This window comes from Podarcis muralis, chromosome 13, assembly GCF_964188315.1.
Source record: "Podarcis muralis chromosome 13, rPodMur119.hap1.1, whole genome shotgun sequence".
In the NCBI taxonomy this organism is placed as follows: Eukaryota; Metazoa; Chordata; class Lepidosauria; order Squamata; family Lacertidae; genus Podarcis; species Podarcis muralis.
The window spans coordinates 15,955,970-15,980,147 of record NC_135667.1 but is presented as its reverse complement, the minus strand read 5'-3'; the positions used below and the strand labels follow the sequence as shown (position 1 = coordinate 15,980,147).

At 48.9% G+C, this 24,178-nt stretch overlaps 2 protein-coding genes across 5 annotated transcripts in view; one reads left to right on the top strand and one right to left on the bottom strand.

The window, feature by feature from the left end:
* The window catches only part of TGFB1I1 (transforming growth factor beta 1 induced transcript 1), a 21,698-nt gene extending 11,784 nt beyond the window's left edge, over window positions 1-9,914 (top strand). Inside the window, exons 4-11 of the mRNA XM_077918117.1 lie at window positions 7-62; window positions 2,510-2,606; window positions 3,968-4,067; window positions 4,753-5,004; window positions 5,398-5,571; window positions 6,747-6,828; window positions 7,364-7,512; window positions 8,793-9,914. Of these exons, the coding sequence (XP_077774243.1) occupies window positions 7-62; window positions 2,510-2,606; window positions 3,968-4,067; window positions 4,753-5,004; window positions 5,398-5,571; window positions 6,747-6,828; window positions 7,364-7,512; window positions 8,793-9,059 (1,177 nt within the window). The 3' untranslated portion in view covers window positions 9,060-9,914. The remainder of the gene's footprint in view (window positions 1-6; window positions 63-2,509; window positions 2,607-3,967; window positions 4,068-4,752; window positions 5,005-5,397; window positions 5,572-6,746; window positions 6,829-7,363; window positions 7,513-8,792) is intronic.
* Window positions 9,915-10,136: 222 nt separating this feature from the next.
* On the bottom strand, window positions 10,137-21,233 carry LOC114583709 (uncharacterized). Of its 4 annotated transcripts, none has more exons than XM_028705093.2 (3): window positions 20,859-21,082; window positions 20,327-20,371; window positions 10,137-15,087 (listed from the first exon to the last, which is right to left on the bottom strand). In XM_028705093.2, exon 3 carries the CDS (start codon window positions 15,048-15,050, stop codon window positions 13,686-13,688), a length of 1,365 nt encoding a protein of 454 aa, XP_028560926.2. In that variant the 5' UTR covers window positions 15,051-15,087; window positions 20,327-20,371; window positions 20,859-21,082; the 3' UTR covers window positions 10,137-13,685. The 4 variants fall into 4 exon arrangements, 3 of the variants coding, with proteins under 3 accessions (XP_028560926.2, XP_028560925.2, XP_077773118.1); XR_013390358.1 differs by lacking the exon at window positions 10,137-15,087 and adding an exon at window positions 19,194-19,781 and having other exon boundaries at window positions 20,859-21,233; XM_028705092.2 differs by lacking the exon at window positions 20,327-20,371 and having other exon boundaries at window positions 20,859-21,081.
* Between the last annotated feature and the right edge of the window lie 2,945 nt (window positions 21,234-24,178).

Below are 24,178 nucleotides of genomic sequence, written 5' to 3'. Positions count from 1 at the left end.
CGGACTTTGCGAGCTGGACCGGCTCCTGCAGGAACTCAACGCGACCCAGTTCAACATCACAGGTACGCCAAGTGGGGTGGGAAATGGTGCTTGGGGTGTGGATTTCCAGAGAGAGAGAGAAGGAGAGTGAAGACTCTAATGGAACAGTGAGAGGAATTATTTATCTGTTGTATGTGCATGCATTTCTCACACGCGGCCACGAGAAGATGCTAGCGTAGGTTTAAAAACACAAACCACAGTGGGAAACATAAGAAGCTGCCTTATTCTGAGTCAGGGGCATGGCCCATCAACTCAGCACCTCCTACACTGGCTGGCAGCAGCTGTCCAAAATTTCAGACAAGTAGTATTGCTACCTGGAGGTGCTGGGGTTTGAACCTGGTGTTTTCCGAGCGCAAGGCACTGAGCTCCTACAGCCCTTCCCCACTGACAGAGCCTCTGTATATAAGTTGTGGCACAGCTCTGCTGGGAACGGGGAACAAGGAGCGACTGCTGCAGTCTGCGGTCTGTGAGTTTCTCAGGCTGGCCATGAATTGCTGGACCAAGAGGATTTCCTCTTGTGTTCTTAAATATCCCTTGGAGCTGACTTATCCTGCCTGCCAGGGTCCTTTTCCAATCTCCAGTGTTTGAGAGCAGGCAACGGTTGCCCTTGCTCAGAGGCATTGCATTGTTTTCGTTTAGCGATGAGGTCACACACTCCAGGCTATGGCACTGGCTCAGGTCCCGATGCTGAGCCTGGATTTGTTGTGAGTCAGATGAAGCCCTGAGGGTGACGTTCTCTGCTCCCCTTACACCTTGCATCTCGTGTCTCCTAATGAAGCTCTCTCCCTTCAACCCTGTCAGGACGACTGGACCAGCCTCCCTGTTTTCGACAAGCAGCCCACAGTTTGCTCTGGGTGTCCTGTGCTCTCAGCATTCTTTGTTGGGCTACAGCTCCCATCGTTCCCTGACCACTGGCTAAGCTGGCCTGGGATGATGGGATTTGTAGTCCGACAACATCTGGGGAACAAAGCTTGAAGGACGCTGCAAGCTGAGTGATGTCTCTTGCACGCTAAGTTGGGGAGCAGTAGGGATTGGCCTCATGAGCTGTGGGGCCCCGTGGGGCTCTTGCTATTTCCTGCAACGAAGCACAACATTGCAGGTTCCCCTTGTGCCATGTGCTTTGTTCCTTTGTTCCTGCATGAGGAGGCCAGGTCCCAACCTGGGGCAGACCACACGGCAGACATTTCTAGCCACTTTCTGCCGCTCCGAATTTGCCGCCTGAGGTAGCTGCCTCACTCTGCCTCTTGGGAGGGTGAGCCCAGGCTGTGAGGTAAAACTAGACCCCTGCTGGCTACAGCAGGAGATGGACAGAGGGGGACGGTCTGCAGAGGCTGCATCTTCTACCTTTTTAAAGACAGTGTAAGCGGAAACTCCTGGTGATACCTGGCTGGTTTTTTTATTATTATTTATCCACTCGGTTTATGAATTATTATTATTATTATTATTATTATTATTATTATTATTATTATTAATACCCCACCCATCTGGCTGGGTTTCCCAGCCACTCTGGGCGGCTCCCAACAGAATTAAAAACACAACAGAACATCAAACATTAAAAACTTCCCTAAACAGGGCTGCCTTCAGATGTCTTCTAAAAGTCAGATAGTTGTTTATTTCCTTGACATCTGATGGGAAGTTGTTCCACAGGGTGGGTGCCACCACTGATAAGGCCCTCTGCCTGGTTCCCTGTAATACGCCCCTAAGCGACTTACAAAGCTTTGAAAACATAAAGCGTGATATCAAATCCAAAAGGCAAGAGGCAAAATACCGTATTTTTCGCCCTATAGGACACACTTTCCCCCCTCCAAAAATGAAGGGGAAATGTGTGTGCGTCCTATGGGGCGAATACAGGCTTTCGCTGAAGCCTGGAGAGCGAGAGGGGTCGGTGCGCACAGACCCCTCTCGCTCTCCAGGCTTCAGGAAGCTATCCGCAAGCCTTGGGAGCCCGTGGGAGTTCCCGCCGGGCTCCCTAGGCTTGCGGATAGCAGCCTGTTCTGGGGGCTGGAGTCGGGGTTCCCGCGCCCCAGCCCCGCGCCTGGGGGGGAAATAATTTTTTTTCTTTATTCCCCCCCCCAAAAAAAACACTAGGTGCGCCCTATGGGCCGGTGCGCCCTATAGGGCAAAAAATACGGTACATTGCAATCAAGACAGTACAAAATCCCTAGAACAGAGGCAGTGAAACAGCAGCAGAATGCATTGCCTCACTTTCAGATGGTGAAAGGCCTTTAGGCTCATCCAAGACATGCTAAGCAGTGTGAGGGGGACACTCTGCAAATTCTCAGAGGCACTGCCACCATGTTATGGAGTGGTTCCAGTCTTTTGTGGCTCTGAGCCCTGGCCCCGGACCAAAGTGCTGCTTGAGTGCCCTTCTTGCTGTTAGAAGCACATCAGTGCTGCCATCTCCTGGCAAGGATGTGAAATGGCAAGTGATAAAAAAGATGTATTCTCATTCTCTCTCTCCTCATCCCAGATGAAATAATGTCTCAGTTCCCAACCAGCAAAAGCCCAGGTGGAGACAAGGGCAAAGACAGGCCGGAAGAATCTATAGACGGCAGCTCCATTTCCCGGTAAGCAGATGGTTGATGGGGTAGTATGGGCGATCAATGGCAAGCAAAGGCACTGCACCAAAAGAGCTGCGCTTTGGGTCTTGGCAAATGAATGTTTGTTGCAAGCTCCCATTTCCATCCTAATGATCTATGTAGGCACAACCTGTGGCTCTCCAGGTGTTGCTGGACTCCAACTCCCATCAGCTCCAACTCCCATGACCAGCTGGTAGGGAGGATGGGAATCGGAGTTCAGAATATATCAGGAGGCCCATAGTTTCCCCAGCAGAGGTGGGGAACTGGATCTGGCGTGGGGGGGGGGGGCAGATTATGAATTCCCACCATCCCACTTTGTGGGCCAACATTGACAGGTGGGCGGGACCAGAATGGTGTCAGGTGACTGACAGCTGCCAAAGTTCCAAGGGGCTCAGCTGATCATTGCTTACACAGAGGCCTTTGAAGTCCTCTTGCATTTTTCCTCTGCTGGTGGTTTCCTTCCAAGGCAGACTTCTGGCCCCAGCAGGGATCCCTGTCAGCTGATCAGCACCAAGAGGGAGCCTTGCTTGCAAAGGAACAATTGGGGGCTCACTTTAAGCTCCCGGTTGGTTCCTTTGCAACCATGTCCATACCTGATGCCACATTTGGTGCCAGGTCACGTGGGTGTGGTTTAAGGGGAGTGGCTTCATGGGCTAATTAGGTCTTTGGACCACTGCCGTACGGCTAGGATTGCCATATTTCAAAAAGTAAAAACCAGGATAGTTGTTGTGGTTTTTTTTTTTAGCAAAACCCAATAGTTTTCCTAAACATTTTTAGTCAAACCCCAAAGTTGCTGAGCTTTTTTTTTTAAACAAAATCTCAAATAAACCCACTGATTTTCGGTTTGCTTGCCCCCAGATATCACTTCCGCCTTAGAAATCCTGGACGTATGGCAGCCCTAGTACAGCTTGCCTTCATTCTTCTACCCCACAGACACTCCTAAGATCTTAACCAGGTTCAAATGCAAACACTTTGAGTTGCTTTCACAGCATCCCAGTGAGGATGAGTTTGCTACTATATTCCCATATACAGACTACAGAACAGAGCTTATGGGAGAGGTGGGACCTGGTGTTGCCAGCCCCCTCACCTGAGAGAGCGTCTGTATCTTTCAGAGTTTCATGGAAGGGAGAATTTTCCTGTCCCAGTGCTACTAGGGTAAAGGAAGCCGTGCTGGTGGATTCCTCATACTAAAGTACAGAAGCCATCAGTGCGCCTGTAGATGGCTGCCAAAGTGGGCTTTGAACTCGTGTCACTAAAATGAAGGATCTGTAAAATATCTCAGAATCAAATTGCAATTGAGAGAACTGGATCTTTGTTCCTGCCCCTTGACGCTTTGTTCTTACTCTCAGGTCAGCAGCTCCTCCGCCTGCAAAGCCATCGGCTACGTCTGCCACCTTGGAGCTGGACAAGCTGATGGCCTCCCTGTCAGATTTCCGGGTCCAGAGCAATGTGAGTGTGGGGCTTGGGTACCACTGGGACTGAAGAAGGGGTGGAGAGGGGTTACTTCCAGGGCTGTTCGCGATTTGGCAATAGGAACTTGCAAATACAGGGATTGTGTGCAGAATTATGAACCTGAAAAGCCCAGATTTCTTTTTTTAAAAAAAGGCAAGTTTCTAGTCATTATGGCTGCAGAGTGAGGCAGCTAAACCTAGCAAAGTTGCCAAAGCTATTTATGCTATTTAAACAAAGTGACAATTGCCAGCCAAATATTCCACTTGCTATTTGCAAGCAGCAAAATTGAGGGGAGGGGGATTTCGCCAAATATTATGCTGGGGGACGTGAAATTTTCTAACTTTTTTTTTTTTAAGTGGCACTTTGTAGCTAGTGCATATTGGTGGATGAGGGGAGCAATGGGCAAAGAGGGGACTGGAAGGAGCAGGGAGTATTTACTGCCTTCAACAATAATGAAGTAAGATGGAGCAATATTAAAGCTAGACACACAGGCGTGCCAAAATTCATGGGTGCTGAAACTGAGGCCATTTCACCCAAATGTGCTCGATGGGAGGATGGAAATTCTCCATTGGTTCGGGGCAGGAAGAGAGGAAACATTCAAAGTTGTCTGGAAATGTTTTTTTGTTTGGTTTTTTTTGGTGAGAAATCTCAGCTCTACCCATATCCATCTCTGACCTTCTAGCTCCCAGGAGCCTCCACCTCCACCACTGTGTCGCCCCCTCCAGCACCTGCCCGAGTCTCCTCAGCGCAGCTGCCGGTGGTCTCATCCGTCTGCCCCAGCCCCGCTGCTGCGCCCCCACAGACCTCCTCAGCGCAGCCGAGCGGGAACCTGGACAGCATGCTTGTGATGTTGGAGTCGGATCTCAGCCGCCAAGGGATCTCCACCACTGCAAAGGGGCTGTGCGCATCCTGCCAGAAACCCATCGCAGGGCAGGTGAGTGCTGGCCGCTGGTGGAGAACGGGCTTCTCCTTGGAGGGGTCAGCAGGTGGGGCAGATAAATGATTGCCAAACCCAAACCGGGGGAAGACCAGGCTGGAGAAAGGTGGATTTGGGATTAGGGAAGGGCTCCTCAACCAAGTAGTTTTTGTGCGTGCCGTCGGCCATTTTCAAGGGCCACGGAATCTTGCCGCAATTGTCGCTCACAACATCTTTGGAAGTTCTTGGCCACTGCTGGATGTAGCATGAGAAGCAGAGGTGCACCACCCCGTGTGGTACGCATGATGTGCTCCCTCTCAAAACTTGCGAGCCCCAGAATCATCTGTCGCTACCTGAACTCAGATGGATCTTTGCTTTCCCTGCCTCCTCTCCCCGCTCCCATTTGCCCAGGTGGTCACAGCACTGGGAAGTACCTGGCACCCCGAGCATTTCGTGTGTAGCCACTGCCAGAAGGAGATGGGGGGCAGCAACTTCTTTGAGAAGGATGGCGCCCCCTACTGCGAGAGGGACTACTTCCAGCTCTTTTCGCCCCGCTGTGGACTCTGCAATGAACCCATCCTGGACGTGAGTTGCCCTAACCCTCAGCTGGTCCCTACTTCCTTACAGATGGTTGTAGAATACTGTACAGCCCCGAGAGACTCTCAGTGCCTTACAAAAGATTTGCACACAAAAAAGCCTATTTTAAAAAAATATACAGGGAAATAACATCACAGTTAGAGGCAACCAAGCTTTGTGAGGCAGGAATCTTTTGTCTGATGTGGGGCTCAAACTCATAACCCTGAGATTAAGGGTCTCATGCTCTACCGACTGAGCTATTATTTCAGGGCTGGTGCACATGGTACCCTCCGGTGGTTGTTGGACTCCAGCTCCCATCAGCCCCAGAAGATGTAGCCAATGGTTAAGGATGATGGGAGTTGTAGTCCAACTACATTTTGATGCATTACATTGGCTACCCCTCATTAATTTCCTTCAGTTTCATGCTGTGAGATAGACCACCCTGAGGCATCATTTCTGTTTTATTCTTTTGTGGAGAGGGCTGCTGGTGCCTTCTTTGGTGATTCAGACTATGTCTCCTAGATCTCTGGTCATTACGTGCTGCAAAAAAAGTAATTGTGCCAAATGTTCTTAAAATACACCGCTCCCCCCCCCCACCAGACCTTTTGCACTTTTACAGTTGGAGTATATCAAGAGCAATCCTTTGAACCTGACTATTGTCCCCTAGACCAAAACTCCTTTCCTCTCCCTTCCTGCTGAAACCTAAAACGGCACTCCAGGCATGGGCAGTGTGTCTGAATTCAGTGTAATCCAGAAAATGTTACTGAATATGACAACAGTATTTAGTGCTTGCCTTGGCACGTCTGGATTTTTGAGCAAGTGCTGGGGCGCCGTTCAAAAAATGGCTGCCGTGGCGACAGCATGGCTCAACACAAAATGGCTGCCACATGTGAAAGAGTGGGAGAAGAGATAGGACCACAGAATATGGATATGTGGGCATGTTCCAGTCCATACAGGAACTGAACAGGAGGTGCAAATGATCTCTTGCACATTGTCATTTTTTGGGAGGGGATATTTATGGAGACTGTTTGTGGGTGCCAGAGTGGCAAGGAGACACCAAAGAGGCCAAGCCTGGAAAACACAGGTCTGTCGTGTCTAGTTTGCTGCTTTGCCGCCAAGTTGCTGTTTCCTCATTGACGCGACCTCCTTTTCCCCTCTGCCCCGCATCTACCCGACTCCTGTAGAAAATGGTGACCGCATTGGATAAGAACTGGCACCCAGAGCACTTCTGCTGCGTCAAGTGTGGGCGGCCATTTGGGGAGGAAGGTGAGTGTCGGCGGGGCCTTAGTGAGTGGCCCCTCAAATGATGGGCAGGGAAGAAAAACAACAAACACACACACACACACACACACACACACACACACACACACACACAGAGGCATGATTAGCCTTTCTTGGAAATAGTGGATAAAGAATTATAGGCCTGTTTGTACTTTATGTGTAAGCTTGCTGTTGTTTATGAGAGTCAAACATGGCTAGAGCAGAGACAGGGAAACGTCCTCAAACTGAGGGCCACATTTTTCTTGTGGGAAGCCTTCCCGGGGCCGTATGCCAATTGCCCACTCTCCAACAATTCTCCGCTGAAAATAGCTGACTTCCTAAGGTAAAAGCAGGAAATTCTGGGTTTGGATCAGAAACTGGGAGGGCTTCTGTAAATCCAGGACTGCCCCAGGAAAATAGGGACACTCGGAGGGTCTGCAAAAGTGAACATGGCAAAAGTGTGGACAGCCCACCCCAATCCTCCATCCACGGAAACAAGCGGCAATCGCTCAGTTCAAGGAGTCCTTGTTGTTCCCCGCAGGCTTCCACGAGAAGGACGGGAAGCAGTACTGCCGCCAGGACTTCTATGAGCTCTTCTCCACCCGCTGCCAGGGGTGCAGCCAGGCCATCTTGGAGAACTACATCTCGGCCCTGAATGCCTTGTGGCACCCAGAATGCTTTGTTTGCAGGGTATGCATGTCTGGACAGGGGCCCTATGGCTGGCAGGGCTTTGTGGGGGTGTGGGGAAGCCAGCGAGGGAGGCAGCCAAGTGAGAAAGTGATGGGTTAATTAGGGCTCCGCCCAAAGCCCCGCAGGGAACTTTTCCTGCAAAAATTGGTGGGTGGGTGTTGGGGATCAGCGAATGAAAATCTGGACATGAGCTGTGTTTACTCAATACATTTAAAGCACTGTGATACACTTTAAACAGCCATGGCTTCCCCCACAGAATTCTGGGAGCTGTGGTTTGTTGTTAGGAAGCCCCTATTCTCCTCACAGAGCTACGATTTCCAGAGATGTTTAGGAATCTATCCCTCTTCACTCTGGGAATTGTAACTCAGCTGGTGGGGGGGGGGGAATAGGGGGCTGATGCTAAGGAAGCCTTGCTGATGTGAACAGCAGTTGGTGGAGGGAGGCAGCTGAGATATCAGGAATTTTTTTGGGGGGGGGGGCGATAACTTCCATTTCCCAATGTTAATTGTACTCAAGAGTAGCCCAGTTAAAATCAATGGACCTAAATTAGTATTGGTCATTAGTTTCAATGGGTCTACATTGAGTAGAATTAACATTGGATCCAAACCACAGTGTCCAGGACTTGGTGTGAGATGCGAGTGGCACTGACCGTAGTGCTATCACCTCAATTGAAAATTTCTGAGAAAATCCAGCATTATCCCATTGGATTTGAAAAGAGGAATTGATTTTTAAAATAATTAAGAGCAGTTAAGAGGGATAAATTTATCCAGGCCCACCCCCACCTCCAATCTGGAGGTTATTTAAAGCCACAATAACAGAAGCTCATCTAGAAAGTAAGAAAGGAAGCGATCAAGTCCAATAAGATATTGGCACGTGGTTTACAAGCAACAAAGCTTCTCCTCAACAGTGGAAGGTCTTGCCCAAGTGAGGAAACGAAAAGGAGCACAAATTCTGGCAAAGCAAACATAAGTTAACAAAAAGGGAAATTGAGGAGCATGCTGAAAGTGTGAGCACCAAAAATAAAAATAAAAAATACACAAGATGTAGAAAACAAGATGCAGCTGGGCCACTAAATAAGAGTTGTTCCCTACACAGGGGTGTGTGGCACCTTCAATGTGCATTTTTTGGCGAATGCTGAACATGCACCTGTTTACCATGGCCGTTGACTCCCGAGATGTGTATTTTTAGGCCCTGGCGTATTTTTGTAAGTTGTTTAAAAGTAATTTTTTCACGTTGCCTTTCAAACTGCTGAAACGCCTCTGCCTTTCTCCCCGCTGCAGGAATGCTACACGCCATTTGTGAACGGGAGCTTCTTTGAGCACGCCGGCCGCCCGTTCTGCGAGATCCACTACCACAAGCAGCGCGGCTCGCTCTGTTCGGGCTGCGAGAAGCCCATCACCGGCCGCTGCATCACGGCCATGGCGCGCAAGTTCCACCCTGAGCATTTTGTCTGCGCCTTCTGCCTCAAGCAGCTCAACAAGGGCACCTTCAAGGAGCAGAACGACAAACCCTACTGCCACCCTTGCTTCATCAAGCTCTTTGGGTGACCAGGAGGGCGCCACGGCCGTGCCATGCCCGCTACCAGCATGGGAAGGGGGAAGGCCCACCAATCCCAGCCTTTGACCGAGCCACACCCACTGCCACGCATGGGAGAGGCCTGTGCCTTATGGGTTCCACCCCGGCGGAGCCACCACACGATTGCCAAAGCCACGCCTCTAGCCAAAGGCGAGAAGCTGGACTTGTCCGCTTCTCCCACTCTACTCAGGAGCCAATCCCACCGCAGCCACGAGCAGCCAATCCTTGGCCCTCACCCCATCACATGCTACTTTAAGCCACACCCACACAGCGCCAGCGCTTCAGACAGGAGGCAGTGCCTTAAGCCGCAACTCACACAAGACTAGCTGGCGATGTCATCCAGGTAGAAGGTGGGGCCATAAAGAAGCGACACCCCCTCCGCTCCCTGTGAAGTCTGTTCCCGCAATGCCGTCCGGTGTCAGAAAGGAAGCACCTGAAACCCATCTCTCTATTCTCAAGCCATAAAAGCCGTTCAGGTGGGAGGCAGGGGGAAAAACCCTTTACTTCCAGGTCCTTTGGTATCTTTTACCGCTTTGGCCTTCGGGTGCAAGGTGAGGGGCTATTTCACTTTGGGGCTGCCCTAAAGCACTTACGATTGTGATCAAGTATGATCTAAAATGGTTCAACTACAAGAGGGGAGAGACAGCAGTAACTGTGGCCCATCCTTCAGTGGCAGAGATTTTGGGGCGAGTTTACGTGTAAACAGCTTTGACAGCACCCCAAGGGTTATATCTGTGAGCTGTCAGTGGGATTTGGGAAGATGCCTCTCCCTTAGGGACCCTTAGAGTCCTAAGGAGGTTTGTGGTATGGCAAGAGTGAAGCCTCCCTAATGGGAGATGACTGGCTGGTGTTGAGGAAAGAAGTGGCATCCCACCCCACCTCCCTTTGCATGTTGCAGTTTTTAAAAAGCCCTGCATTGCAAATAATTAAAACACTTTTGGTTTGGGTTTTAAAGAATCAAGGAGGAAGGGAATGGGTGGGTGGGGGAATGTGCCTGAGCTTGCAGTTTTACTTTATCAGGGTCATTTTTTTAAAAAAATCTTACGGTGTAAACCCAAATTGAGGCTTTTATTATGATAGAACTTGGGTCGGGAGTCCAAGGAGCATGTGGTTTTCCTTCTGCCGCCAACTTTTTACCCTCACACTGCTGTATATTATATAATAAAATTCACGTATATTAAAAAAAAAAGGATCCAGACAGTTGTCATGTGTGTTGGTTCAGCTAAAAAATGGACTTACAAGTTAGTGTGGTAGATATTGGAAAACTTTGCACTCCAAAATAAACTCTTGTCCTTCTCCCCAATAGCATGGAAATATTATCAGGATGCTTTTCTTTAGGAGAGGGATTATCAGTCCGTTTAGGTCCCTGGGCATCATCCCCTCTGGCCACTTCTCTATCCCCACCCCTGACAACACACATTTTGCTTTTCTGAGGGAACTGGGTAACGGCCGAATCCAGGAGAAATAACCTAAGCCTTGAGAAGCACAGTGCTGACAGAGGAAGTAGGCAAAGAGTGGCATTCCTTCGACTTCCTCCTTCAGCTCTATGCACTTTTCAAGTGATTCTTAACCACCTTTACCACAAAAAGAGCAACAGGGCAAAGACCTGAAGGGCACCTTATTTTGGAGGGAAGATCTTTCAGAGCTTCTACGCTGGTTGGTCCTCTTCCCACACAAAGAGCACAGCTTCCTCTCTTTGTGGTTTGACGCCAAGGCGCAAAATCAGTCCTGAGGGAAGTTTTTGTCCCCATCACTTCTCCTTCCAAAGTTTCATATAACTCATCATTACCCACATGCCTCGCCCATAATTCAAATGAGCTGAATCCAAGCTAGTTGCACTTATCTTCTACTGAAATCAACAGGGGCGCCGACTTATAAAAAATATCGGGGGGGCCCATACCGGGGAGGGTGGAGCCAACTAGGCTGGCGGGGGGCGGGCGCGGCCGGTGCAGAGAAAGCCGGAGCGGCGACTGCGCTTTGAACCAGCTGTCAGTCAGCCGGGGCTGAAAGGCAGACTTTCTCCCTCGGTTCTTCGTTTGCCCGCCCGCCCGTGCGGGATCCCACCAGGGAGGCGGAGTGCTGAATGCCGTTACAGTTTTATTTTGGGCGCCTCCGGTCTCCTCCTCCTGCTTTTCCCGTGCTCCATCCCCTCGGCGACTTCGCGCTTCCAGCAGAGAAGCTGCGCGCAGCTCCGGGCGGCAGATGGGAAGACCCCCTCGCGGGTTTTTCACGCCTGGAGAGCGCCGGTTCGGAGCGGGTCGCAGTCTCCACTGTTGCCGGCTAAGCAGGAGCGCCGAAGAACCAAGAGTGGGCGGGGACGAAGGGAGACGAAGCCGGGAAGTGACGGAGGCGACAGAAGGTAGCGGTGCGCTTCACCTTTTATCTGAGGCGCGTGGAAGCGGAATGAAGCGGCTGGCAGAGAATCGCCGGGGGGGGGGGGCGTAATGAGGCCGAACTAATAATTTTCTTAAATTATTGGGGGGGCAGAGCCCCCCCAAACGAATTTTTGAGGGGGCTCGGGCCCCCTCAGGCCCCATGGAGTCGGCGCCTATGGAAATCAATGGGACAAGGTAGCCACGATTACTTTGCTCCCACTGATTTCAAGAGGAATGAAGTGTGATGATCTTGGTCCTTAAGCCACTGTCCAAAGCCTGCCCTTCCTAAATGGTCTCATATACAAAAATAAAACACTTGTTTTCTTGATGGGCAAATCGAGGTATTCCCTCAAGCTCCTCCCCTCCATCAGCATGAGGAGGATCCCACAGATGGCAATATTACTACATCTCTTTGCCTTCTATGTTGGGGGAAAGAGAGCATCCTCTGGGAAATTTGATTAGACCCAGGGGGCTCTGGTTGCTGATCCCCTCTCTAGGCCCTAGTGTGCTATACAACAAAACTTAGGGAAAGTTATTCAGTGCCCCATTAGTTTCATTATCCCCACTTCTAATACCCAGATACTGGTGTTAGAAATCAGGCATTTGAGTCAATTAAATGCATCTTGATCTTCTTTCCAATTAATTGTGGGGGCATCTCCTTTATCAATGCTTTTAATCAAATAATTGACTAAATATTGCAATCCTTCTTGGAAGGATTTTAAGGCCTAAAGAGAAGACCATCATTGGCCATCTTTCTTTTCAGAGCTGACAGAACATTATGGAATAATGTCCAGTCTGTTTTTGGCCCCTTTGGCTCACCACTCTTTCAAAATCTTAGTCTCTCAAAGGGAAAACCAAATATCCCTACAAGATGAAGCATTGTGGATTTTCTTGAACGTTAGAGCAGCTCCTGGAAGGAGTTTCCATTAAATCAAGCATTCAGCTCTTGCATAACTTCAAATTTCATCACTCGGAGGAAACAAACATTTGAAGATTGAACAGACCAAAACAGAATTGACAAATGCAAGGGCAAACACAAAAATATAGTGTTTTGGAAAATGTTTGGATTACTTTTTGCACATGTGCATTTCACACGAAAGCTAAACCATAGTTTAGTGCAGGGCAAGGGTCCCTTTTAGCCTGAGGGCTGGATTAAGGCTGAGCCAACCCTCTGAGAGCCACAGAGACAGCCCCGCTTGTTGAAAATAGGTCAGCTTCTTGTGGTTTGAAGTCAGCTTCTTTCAACAAGCCATAGTTAATCTTAACTATATTTTGTGTGACAACCGAGCAAGCTTTGGGTGATTTAAACAGGGCCAAAAGTTCCCATGCTGCTCCTTATACCCGAGGAAGCAGTGCTATTGGCTTTGGGGTCCTTTCAAAGACATTTTTTTTAAAAAATGTAAAAAGACAATTAAAAAAAGTTTTATGGACACACACTGAATTGGCACATTGGGTCTCTTCCGTGAAATCCATGGATGGTGGGATATTTCTTTCACAAGGAGAGAAAAAAAATATTTTGTAGCACCAAGTGGAATGCAGGAAAAAATAGCAGCTGTGGTAATTGTTAACCCTTAATAACAGTGCTATGCTAGAGAAATTTCTGTTCTTATACTCTCAAAATTCTACACAGAGAAAAAACAGAGGACAGGTTTTCTACTCCTTTAAAAAAAAAAAAATCTCAAGTGTGCATCTTTCAGCGTTCCATACTTTGTGAGTCTGTCCACTGTTTTGCTGGTGCACATAGGAGCATCATCTGAAAGTAAAGAGTGAGGGGAGGATAATAGCCTGTTTGTGAAAGGAGCCCCCACCTATGTGCCCATCTGTGGAAACCAATGAGGGGAACACCTCTGCTTTCCCCTGCTTCTGGCAGGCAACAATGCCTGTGCGACATTACCAGTCACCACTCCGATGTCCACCTTCATCTCATACCTGTTTGCATGCCCAGCAACCAACGCACCTCACACTAAGCGACGAGGCGAAAGTTGCCATGCTCACTGGCACTGGAAGGCAAAGGGTCAAGAATGAATACAGAGATGAGCAAACAGCCAGTAGAGCTATCCCATACACACCGCAAAAATAAAGGCAAGAATGGCGCATCCAGATGTTGATAGACTACAAATCCCATCATCCCTCACCACTGGCCACAGCTACTGGGGATGATGGGATGAAGAGTCCAACGGCATCTGGACCTCCAAGGCAAGGTTCTCAATGGCCAGCTGTGGGCTACAGGATAGCCAGAGCGGACGCCTCTCCCCCGTGCAGCGCCTGATGCTCCACCAGCTGCGCCTTCGAGCCGAAGCTCACCCCGCACTCGGCGCACGTGTTTGGCTTCTCTCCTGTGTGGGTCCTTTTGTGCTTCGTCAGGGTGGAGCTGTCGCAGAACCCCTTGTTGCAATAGGGACATTTGTAGGGCCGCTCCCCCGTGTGGAGTCTCCGGTGAATGACCAGCTGCGACCACTGGCGGAAGGCGCGGCCGCAGTCGGGGCAGCCAAAAGGCTTCTCCCCGGTGTGAGTCCGGCGGTGGTTCAGGTAGACGGAGCTCAGCACAAAGGCCTTGCCGCACACATCGCACTTGTAGGGCTTCTCCCCGGTGTGGCTCCGCCGGTGGATGATGAGGGAGGATGTGTCGGCAAAGCCCTTCCCGCACTCCTCACATTTGTAAGGCCGCTCCCCGGTGTGGCTCCTCTGGTGCGTCACCAGGTGGGAGCTGAGGCTGAAGCTCTTGCCGCACTCCACGCACCGGTGGGGCCTCTCCCCGGTGTGGATCCGCTGGTGCTTCCTCAGCGTTGAGTTCTCGATGAAGCTCTTTCCGCAGTCCGGGCACTTGTGGGGCCGCTCGCCCGTGTGGATGCGCTGGTGCTGGATGAGGTGCGAACTCTGGCCGAAGCTCTTCTGGCACATGGGACACTGGAAGGGCTTGTCCCGCGCGTGGTACCTCTGGTGGCGGATCAGGTTGGAGGCCTCGCTGAAGTGGACCCCGCACTGGGCGCACCGGTACGGCTTCTCGCCCGTGTGAATCCTTTGGTGCTTCGTCAGGTTGGAGTAGAGGCTGAAGGTCTTGCCGCAGTCGGAGCAGCTGTGGGCCACGCCGCTCGTGTCGATGGCAGTGGCCTCCCCGTTGCTGTCGATGAGGTAGGCCACCTCCGTCAGGTGAGTCCTTTGGTGCACCCGGAGCCGGGCGCTCTCGTTGAAACTCTTCCCGCACCGGGGGCACTTGTAGGGCTTGTCTCCCGTATGGATCCTCCGGTGCCTGAGGAGAATGGAGCTGCGGTTGAAGGTCTTCCCGCACTCGGGACATTTGAAAGGCTTCTCTCCCGTGTGGATCCTCTCGTGCTCGGCCAGGTTGTTGCTCCGAGTGAACCTTTTCCCGCACTGCAAGCATTTGTAGGGCTTCTCGCCCGTGTGGATCTTCTCGTGCTGGACCAGGTTGGATGTCTTGTTGAACCTCTTTCGGCAAACAGAGCACTTGTAAGGGGCCGGCTCGCCCGCAAGTCCCCCCATCCCAGGCCCACCGCTTGCTATGTGTCCTCTAGGAGCCTCAGGTAGATCTCTTGAACTCTGGGTAATCAGATCCTCTTCCTGCTCCATTCTAGGAGCCTGGAGGACATGAGATCCTGGACTGAGACTGACAAAAAACAACACAGAAATGGGGTTATGGATCGCACAAGCTCTGTCAAGAATCATTTAGGAGTCTTTTCTATTTCCTTGCCATTATGTTGAAAACCTGCTTAATATTTTAAAAATCTCTATGTAGTGTACAACTTAAAAGCAGCAGAACAATATCTTTAAAACAAAATACAACATAAAACCAGCAAAATGGAATGTAAAAGCAAATTGAAGCATATAAAAACGGGAATTCAAACAGATAAAAACAGGCCCCAATCTTATTGGTCAGGGAAGGTCTTGGTAAAAATATATGCCTTTAGAAGATATTTGAAGCAATGTATGGCAGAGGGAAGGGACTTTCATAGAAGAGGGGCAACAATAGAAAATGCCTGGTTTGGGGTCACTGCCCTATGAAATTCTGTAGTGTGGTACCATGAATAGAATTTCCTCAGATGATCTAATTCTAAATGATCTTACAGGAGCAAACAGTCCCTTTTAAAAGGTCAGGTTAACCTCCATAAATTGGGTTATATCCTCCTCTTTATCTTCAAAACATGCTATTTAACTGTGTGAGGTCATTGGGGGATTTGCAGGTAACTCTGGGTTCTAGTTATCTTTTTCATCAAAACCCAGGTGAGGTGTGTTGTTAAATCAGTGGCTTGACGTGGAAATGGATTGGATGAGGGCCAATAAACAAGGCTCAATCCAGACAAAATGTTGTTGGTACTGTTAATAGGTGGTTCCTCTGTGTTCAACCTGTTCTGTAGGAGGTTGCACTCTCCCTCAAGGGCCAGTTTTGTAGTTCAGAGGTACTTGTGGAGCAATCTTAGTCATTAACTCAGAGTGCCTCTTCCCAGCCTAGGTTTGTACCCCAGCTATAGGTAAAGGACCCCTCGACTGTTAAGTCCAGTCAGAGGCAACTATGGGATGTGGCACTCATCTCGCTTTCAGGCTGAGAGAGCTGGTGTTTGTCCACAGACAGCATTCTGGGTCATCTGGCCAGCATGACTATACCACTTCTGGTGCAACGGGACACCGTGACAGAAGCCATGAGTGCATGGAAACGCCATTTAGCTTCCCGCCACAGCGGTACCTATTTATCTACTTGTACTGGTATGCTTTCGAACTGCTAGCTTGGCAGGAGCTGGGACAGCTATAACTCTACCAGGGCAGAGAAAGCCTTGCTCTGGTGATCCATGCCCATGTAATCTCGCATCTGGGTTATTACAACATGTCGTGAGGTGGAGGGGACTGCCTTTGAAAACTATCCAGAAACTCCGGCTGGTAAGGAACATGGCAGCAAGATTGCTCGCTGGGGCTGAGTGTTAAAAACCTCTTACACCATACACGTTATTTTGGCATATGCATTGGCTCACAGTCTGTTTCTGGAACATATTCAAAATGCTGTTTTAAGGCCCTTCATAGCATGGAACGGGGGTACCTGAAGGGTTGCCTCTCCTAACGTACCTACCTGGACCCTGAGATCAAAGCTGGAGGATCTTCTTTAGGTGTCCCCAGCAGGGGAGAGATGTCAAATGAATCGAAGGGTATTTTCAGTGGTGGCACACCCTCCACAGAGAGGCTTCCTTGGCACTAACCTTAATTTCCTAGGGCTTTTAAATCTTGCTGTTTTCATTTTTGACACTCCCCTTTTTGTTTCTGAGCTTAATGTGGAATTTAAATTCTGCTTCACATTGTATTCTATTAATTTTCCTATTGTTGTCTTTTAACTTTTTGGGTTAATTCAGCTGTCCTGAGAACTTTTTGATATAGAAGAGCCTACAAATGCTGAAAAACAAACAGGTAAGGTAGGTTTAGCCAAGCCCAATGAGTTTAGGGGCCTAAAAGAGAGTTATTACCCATCTATGTCAAATGCTTTGACCAGTAAACACCCCTGGTTTGCAATTTGGGAAGCTAATATTGTACTTCTTTCCACAATTTCTTTAATGGTATTTATACTTAGTAACTCATTTTCATTAGAAGATACCTTTATTTTAGATATGTTAACAGCTACCATGAATTCCAAAGCACACACATATATATAGAAAGCTAACCTACTGTATTTTGTTCAGAGGGATAAAATTCTGAATTCTTGGAATTTTGATTTATTATTATTATTAATAGTTTTTTATTGGATGAAGCGACCCCCACCCCCAATGCAAAGACTGACCAGAGAAATTATGAGAAGTGGTAAAATGCATTAAAATGCCTTACTCGAGAAGTCAGAAACCAACAAGAGATCAAGTTCTTAAAATGATGGGTCCTTTTTATAAGTCATTGGAATGAAAGGGTTAGTGCAGTGTTTCCCAACCTTTTTTGGGCAAAGGCACACTTGTTTCATGAAAAAAATCTCGAGGCACACCACCATGCCAGATGGGGAAAGGTCACTTTTTACTTATGTAAAAAAAAAAAAAAAATAGTAACAGCATAGAAGGTAATGAAAGGATATGTTGATGGTTCAAAGGGGAGTCAAGAGAAAACTTGCTTCACCAGCAGATCAGTAAGCAATTAGGAAATAAACTTTGGTGCTCTGAGGTATACAAAAGTTAACCGTGGAAAAGAATGTATATGCTTGCTGCAAATAGTGAGATGATGCAACATTAGTTATGGGGGCGATCCGTCCAAATGTAACACTTTTAGGTCATTTTCAGTAGGAAAGATTTAAGAATGGGTTGCATCTCCCCCCCCCCCCCCCCCGGAATGGCTTAAAATAGTGATTCACTTGGGTTGCACACCCTGTTCTATGCATTTGTTGTTGAGAACTGGCGCATCTGGGACTCCTGGGCCAGGTGAGAGGGACGTTGGCTTTGCCTCTTGGCGGTTTGAGAAGCATCCCTGACCTTTGCGGGTGTCCACACACTTCCACGTCGCGCTCCTGGGATCGTGTGGGGACTAAGAGACGGCTGGAGGGGGATCTGGCGAGCCCCTGGGCACGATCACCCTCGATTACGGGGAGCAGGGGGCTCTTCTGAGGGGAAAGCGGAGCGCAAGGGGGGGGGGAGAGCGCGCTCCCCGCCAGAACCGAAAGGAAGAGCCGGTTCGGGGCGGGGGGGGGAGCCAGAGCAGCGGCTGCCCCCCTCCCGGCTCCCACGGGGCCTTCCGCCTGAGGGAAACCCTTTTCCCGCCCCCGGAGAGCCTCGCGCGCGGGGTCCAGAGGGGGGAGGGGGAGAGAGGCAGAGAGCAGAGGGCGCGCACCCCCCCAGCCACGCATGCGCGCCTCAGCCGCGCCTGCTGGGCGGTCCTTTCCCCTGGGCTCCGCCCCTCGCGACACAGGGCCGCCCGTCGCAGCGTCGTCCCGCGGGGCTGGCGACGGGCGCGGCCACGGAAACAGCGAGCGAGGAGCGAGAGCGCGCCCGCCCTCGGCTGGCTGACTGGCTGGGCCGGCGCGGCGAGGGGCAGAGGCGAGAGGCTGCGCGCGGATCCGGCGGCGGCGCGCCCCCGCCGCCGGAGGAGAGCAGAGGCAGGAGGAGGAGGACGAAGGCGCTGCCGAGGAGGCGCGCCAACTTCGGCGCCCGCCCCGTCGCCGCAGGCTCCTCCCGGCCGAGAGCCAAGAGGATCGGCCGGCGGCGGAGCAGGAGGAGGAGGATCGGGTTTGGCGACGGCTGCTGCGTCCTCTCCAAGCGCGGGGCTGGCCTCCGCCGCGCCCGATCCTCTCGCCGCCCGACTCGCCCGCCTCCCTCCCACGGCACACCAGGCAACGTCTCGCGGCACACTAGTGTGCCGCGGAACACCGGTTGGGAAACACTGGGTTAGTGATAACACACACACACAACCCATTTTCAAATACCTTTCCTCTGCACTACATATACAATCTCTCTCTCTCTCTCTCTCTCACACACACACACACTTTTCTCCACCCTTTTCTCTCTCTCTCTTTCTTCCTTCCTTCCTTCCTTCCTTCCTTCCTTCCTTCCTTCCTTCCTTCCTTCTCCCCACCCCTTCTCTTTTCCCCTCTCTATTTTTCTTTTCCTTGGTATCCTCTATCTTATATAATGTACCTTGGTTATTACTGTTCTTACTATTGGTCCCCCCACAAAATCCTTTCTACTGGTTTCCTGTGTGTGTCTTTTGTATTTAAATTAGGGGCATTTCTAATGGATGAGGTAGGGTGAAATATGCTGGATGAGGTAGGATGAAATATGCTGTTTTCTTCCCATTTGCTTTCAACCTTTTATTTTTCGGGCACCCCTACCCACAACAACAACAAAAAGCAATGATGGGAGAGCACTAAAATGCCTGAACTACACGACAATACAAAACGTTAATCTGAGTTAATTTTATAAAAGTTAAATGTAAAAATGAGAAAAGAAACAGAATATAAACATGGTAAAAAATGGCTCTAGTGTAATTTCAACTCCTAACTGAGCTTTTATTGTAAAATGCTATTTGTATGTGTGTACGTGTGTGTGTGTCTGTGTATGCTCCACTCAATTTATTATAAAAAGGTTGATTCCCTCATGCATGTTTTTTTTATTATATATTTGCATAGTGCCATTAGTGTGCATAGAACTTTACACAGTACAAGAAAACAGGTCCCTGCCCTGAGAAGGTTACAGTCTATAATTCAACACAGGGAAAGAACAAAGAGAGGGAAGGAATAAGCATTATGTAAGGGCATGCAAAACAGAGGACTGGGCCAAAGGAATCACTGATAAAGTAGATTCTGAAGATGGATCCAAATGTTGACTTCTCCGTATTTAATAAGGCCCTTATCTGCAAAATGGGAACAGCAAGGTCATATAATTCACACAACCACCATGATGGTCAGCCCACTACAGAAGTTAAAGCACATTATTAAAAAGGCTACCTTTACACTGCTTCCTATTTCTCATTCTCAGTCCCAGTCCCACCCTGTCCCAAGCTACAATATGAGGGGAATAATATTGACCTATATTACATGGTGGTTGGAAGGGTTACTGAGATCATTGTACACGAAGGACTTTGAGCACTCAAGAACACTATATTATACCCTTAGTAGTTTTAAACACCTGTAGGAAGGAATCAGAATGTACAACAAAACTAGAGAGATATTGCAGCTGCTTATCCAGTACTGGAATAAAATGTGGCTGGAGGACAATAGGAGGCAGGCAGGCAGCAAGCAGCTGGCACTATTGTAAGAGAATATATAAATTTAATGAATAAAATAAATAAAATAATACTAATAAAGCTGTAAGTAAATAAAATTAAGATCAAAGGTTCAACCCCTTGTAGTACCTTAATGCTGCAATATTAATCCCACTTTTCTGGGAGTAACTCACCTTGAATTCAGGACTCAATTCTGACCAGACCTGCTTAGGATTGTGCTGTAAATAATGAGGGTTTCTTTATAAACGTTTACCGGACTTTGCCATTGCAACTATTGGGGGAGAATTACTATGTTGGATCCTGCAGTGAGATGTGCATTTTCTTTTTTTGGTCCTCCCTTTTGTTTACCTTTCTTTTTCGGCATGCAATGTATAATTAAATATCCGCAAGTAAAGCTACAATTCATTCCTAAGCATTATACTATAGAACACCCATTATATCTTCTCTCCCACCCACTGCATTCCACTGCCGTTTCCCTGCGCCGTTCATCTCCTTTCTGCCCGCCTCTCTCTCAGTTGGTTGGAACGCGTTGATGAGAACGCCAAGGTTGCAGGTTCGATCCCCGTATGCGCCAGCTGCATATTTCTGCATCGCAGAGGGGGCTGGACTAGATGATCGTCGGGCCCCCAACGCTATGATCACATATATATAGCACACATCAGTCCTCTTTCTCTTTCTCCCTTCGCCCACGCCCGGCCAACTTACCGAACTCAGGGTATTTGTGCCCCTGACATCACCATCCCCGCCTCCCCCTCCGGATGGCTCCTGGCACAAGCCGCCTCCCCAGGTGGCTTAAAGCATCCACCAGCCAGCAAAGCCCAGCTGGAGGGAGAAGCAGCCACGGAGGAAGGTGCACCCTTTATTAGAGCTCCCCTTCTCTTTTCCTGCAGCGATCTCCAACATCTTCAGGAACCACCAGCCTGGCTGGCAGAAAGCTGGGAATGCCGCGGTCGCTCTGTGGTTTTAACTCTTTGCTCTCCCGCTTTGCCGCTGCTGATGGTGGTTTTTTCTTAAGCATGATGGTTTGCAGCAAGTTAGCAGAATGCCCTCTTGTCGCTGGATCAGGCCAGAGCCCCATCTAATCCAGCACCCCTGTTCTCATGGGATGCCTTTGGGAAATCCAGCGAGCTGGCAAGAGCGCTCCGCCGTCCCCGCCGTTGTGATTTCTAGTAGCTGGTATAAAAGATGTCAACAGGGCTCTTTGGAAATATTAATTGATCCCTTATTTCCTTTGACGATTTATATGCCGCTTAATTACAATCTGATGCAATGCAACGAAGAGTTAAAATTATAAAACCAGACTTCAGTTAAAATGCATGCTGGAATAAAAAAAGAATTCAGTAGGTGGGGCTGACTCATCACATCTGGAAGAGAGTTCCATAAAACTGGGCCCATAATATCGAATGCTTGCACCTGGTGGGTACAAGCTGTGCATCTGAGCCACGGGGGAACAACTCCCAGTGACTCCCCTGGAATGAGGGATCAAGTGGTCCCTGAGGGATCCTTCGCCAAAGTTGTCAAGAACCTTGTAAATTAATGCAAGGACCTTGAACACAATTAACTCACCAATCTCTGGTGATACTCTGGCTATTTTTCTTCTACCTTACAAGGTATAGTAAGGTAAAGGTACCCCTGCCCGTACGGGCCAGTCTTGACAGACTCTGGGGTTGTGCGCCCATCTCACTCTATAGGCCGGGGGCTAGCGCTGTCCGAAGACACTTCCGGGTCACGTGGCCAGCGTGACAAGCTGCATCTGGCGAGCCAGCGCAGCACACGGAACGCCGTTTACCTTCCCGCTGGTAAGCGGTCCCTATTTATCTACTTGCACCCGGGGGTGCTTTCGAACTGCTAGGTTGGCAGGCGCTGGGACCGAACGACGGGAGCTTCGAACCGCCGACCATGCGATCGGCAAGTCCTAGGCGCTGAGGTTTTACGCACAGCGCCACCCGCGTCCCCCTCCTTACAAGGTATAGTCACTTCCAATTAGGTGAGGGATGGAAGAGGGTTGCTCCAATTTTTCCCTTAAGGCAACAGGGCAACTTCTTTGGACATGTAAATTATGCTACTTAGCTGGCCAGCTAAAGCAATTATCTTACAAAGAAACTGGACACAGAACCACAAGCCTCTAAGGGTTTCATGGATAAATCAGACTTGACCCACAACAAACCTATACAAATATATTGCTATTTAGGTCAAGAATAGCCAGTGTGATGTTCTTCTGATGTTTTTGGATGACAACTCCTATTATCCTTGGCTTTTAGCCAAAATAGCTTGGACTAATGGGAGTTGTAGTCCAATAACATGGAGTGCAGCTCTACATATAAAGCTTCCTCAGGTCTGACCCCAATACATTTCCCTTATCTATCTATCTATCTATAAAAAAAGGAAGCAGGATACTATATTTGTGATGACAGTGTCATTTTAATTTTGAATTTCTTTCTTCCCGTCTGCTTCCAAGAGAAACACAAGGTCAGCTTGCAAATGCAGTGAGTTCACGTCACTGCACAAAAGTGGTATTGCAGTGCTGGACTCAGCCATAAATAATCCCATATAGTCATTTCTGTCCTGCTATTATTTCTCTACATCACCTCACCACTGGTCGCCAAAGTACAGGAAAGAGGAAGTTGAATTTTTCATATATCTGTATTTTTAAATAGCAAGGAAGTTTACCACAAGCGGATGAACGACAGACTTCTCCCCCAGGGCTATATTTGGTCAGACTAATCAGCTTGTGTCTATTTCTTTTGCTGGGTGAGGAAAATAAAGTTTCTAGCTCTCACTGATGTGTCACTTCTGCCAATTTTAGATGATGTGTTCTTGGCATATATCCCTTAAAAATTCAAGTCCTGGAGGAATATGACAAATGCTTCAGTTATCCCTGTTTATTAGGGACAGTTCTTATCTCCTCCCTGTCTCGGGCAAATCACTGTCCCTGATTTGTGTGTTTATGCTTTTTGACAATGTCTTGTTAAAATTTTGTGAGCTTGAATTGCTAAAGTTATTATTTTTCAGGAATCAGCTCCCTTTCTAAAGTCCTCTTATAAGTTAAATGGAGGTGTGATATATGTGATATACAGATAGGATTTTTAATTTTTTTTTAATAGCAATTCTACTGTGGTGGGGATAACTTTGCTGCCACTTCCGCAGTGACAGTGACGGCTGCAGCACACTCCTTGGAGTCTGGATCTACTGTCTCCTCGGCAGCCCCTCCCTAGACCGCCTCTACAGCAGCCTCCTGGTGAACCCTTATTCTAAACCTTGTTCCAGATGTAGCTCTTTAGTCCCCCCTTGTTCCTGAGGTAGATCTTCACTCTATTTTGTGGTTCACCTCAGGTGCCAAAATGTCTTGGCCCAGTCCTGCTGGTTGGGCTGCTAGAAGGCCACTGGGACATGACAATTGAGCCTTCCAGCTACCCTTTCCATCATGCATCTGTAGCCCTGCTGATTCTGAAAGGTCTACCAGGAGAGTGGGTCTGCCTTAACAGCTGACCAAGAGTTGTTATATTCTCTGCCTGGATTGCCCTTATGACAACGTTCAGGTTTATGTTTTTCCTTTCCAGATGACAATAATGTGCTAGCATTGGGGAAACATCAGGACACAAACTAAAGCAGAATAAACCCACCACTGTATTTGTCAGAAACCTTTGACAGAATATACCAATCTGGAGCCGCTCTTAAGGCATTCTGGGATACATGGTTTATTCACATATAGATTCGGCATAGATTCATGGCATGCTTAACATACCCTGACTGCCACCAGATTTTGGAGTGGGGGAGAAGGTTTGCACCCCAGTGATGTTTCAAGAGCTGCGTTTTACACTCTGACCTGCAGCCCGACTCTTCTCTAAACCTCTCCCTGATGTAGCTTCTCAATATGTTATCTTTGCTCACACAGACTCAGTCAGCACATTTCAGAGCTCAGAGGAGTGAGGGATAAAGCTTAGGCCTCTTTCCAAAATGCTCTCCTCTTCCGAAAGAGCTAGAGGCAGCAACCTTAGTAATGTGGAAAAGTATTTTGCCACTTT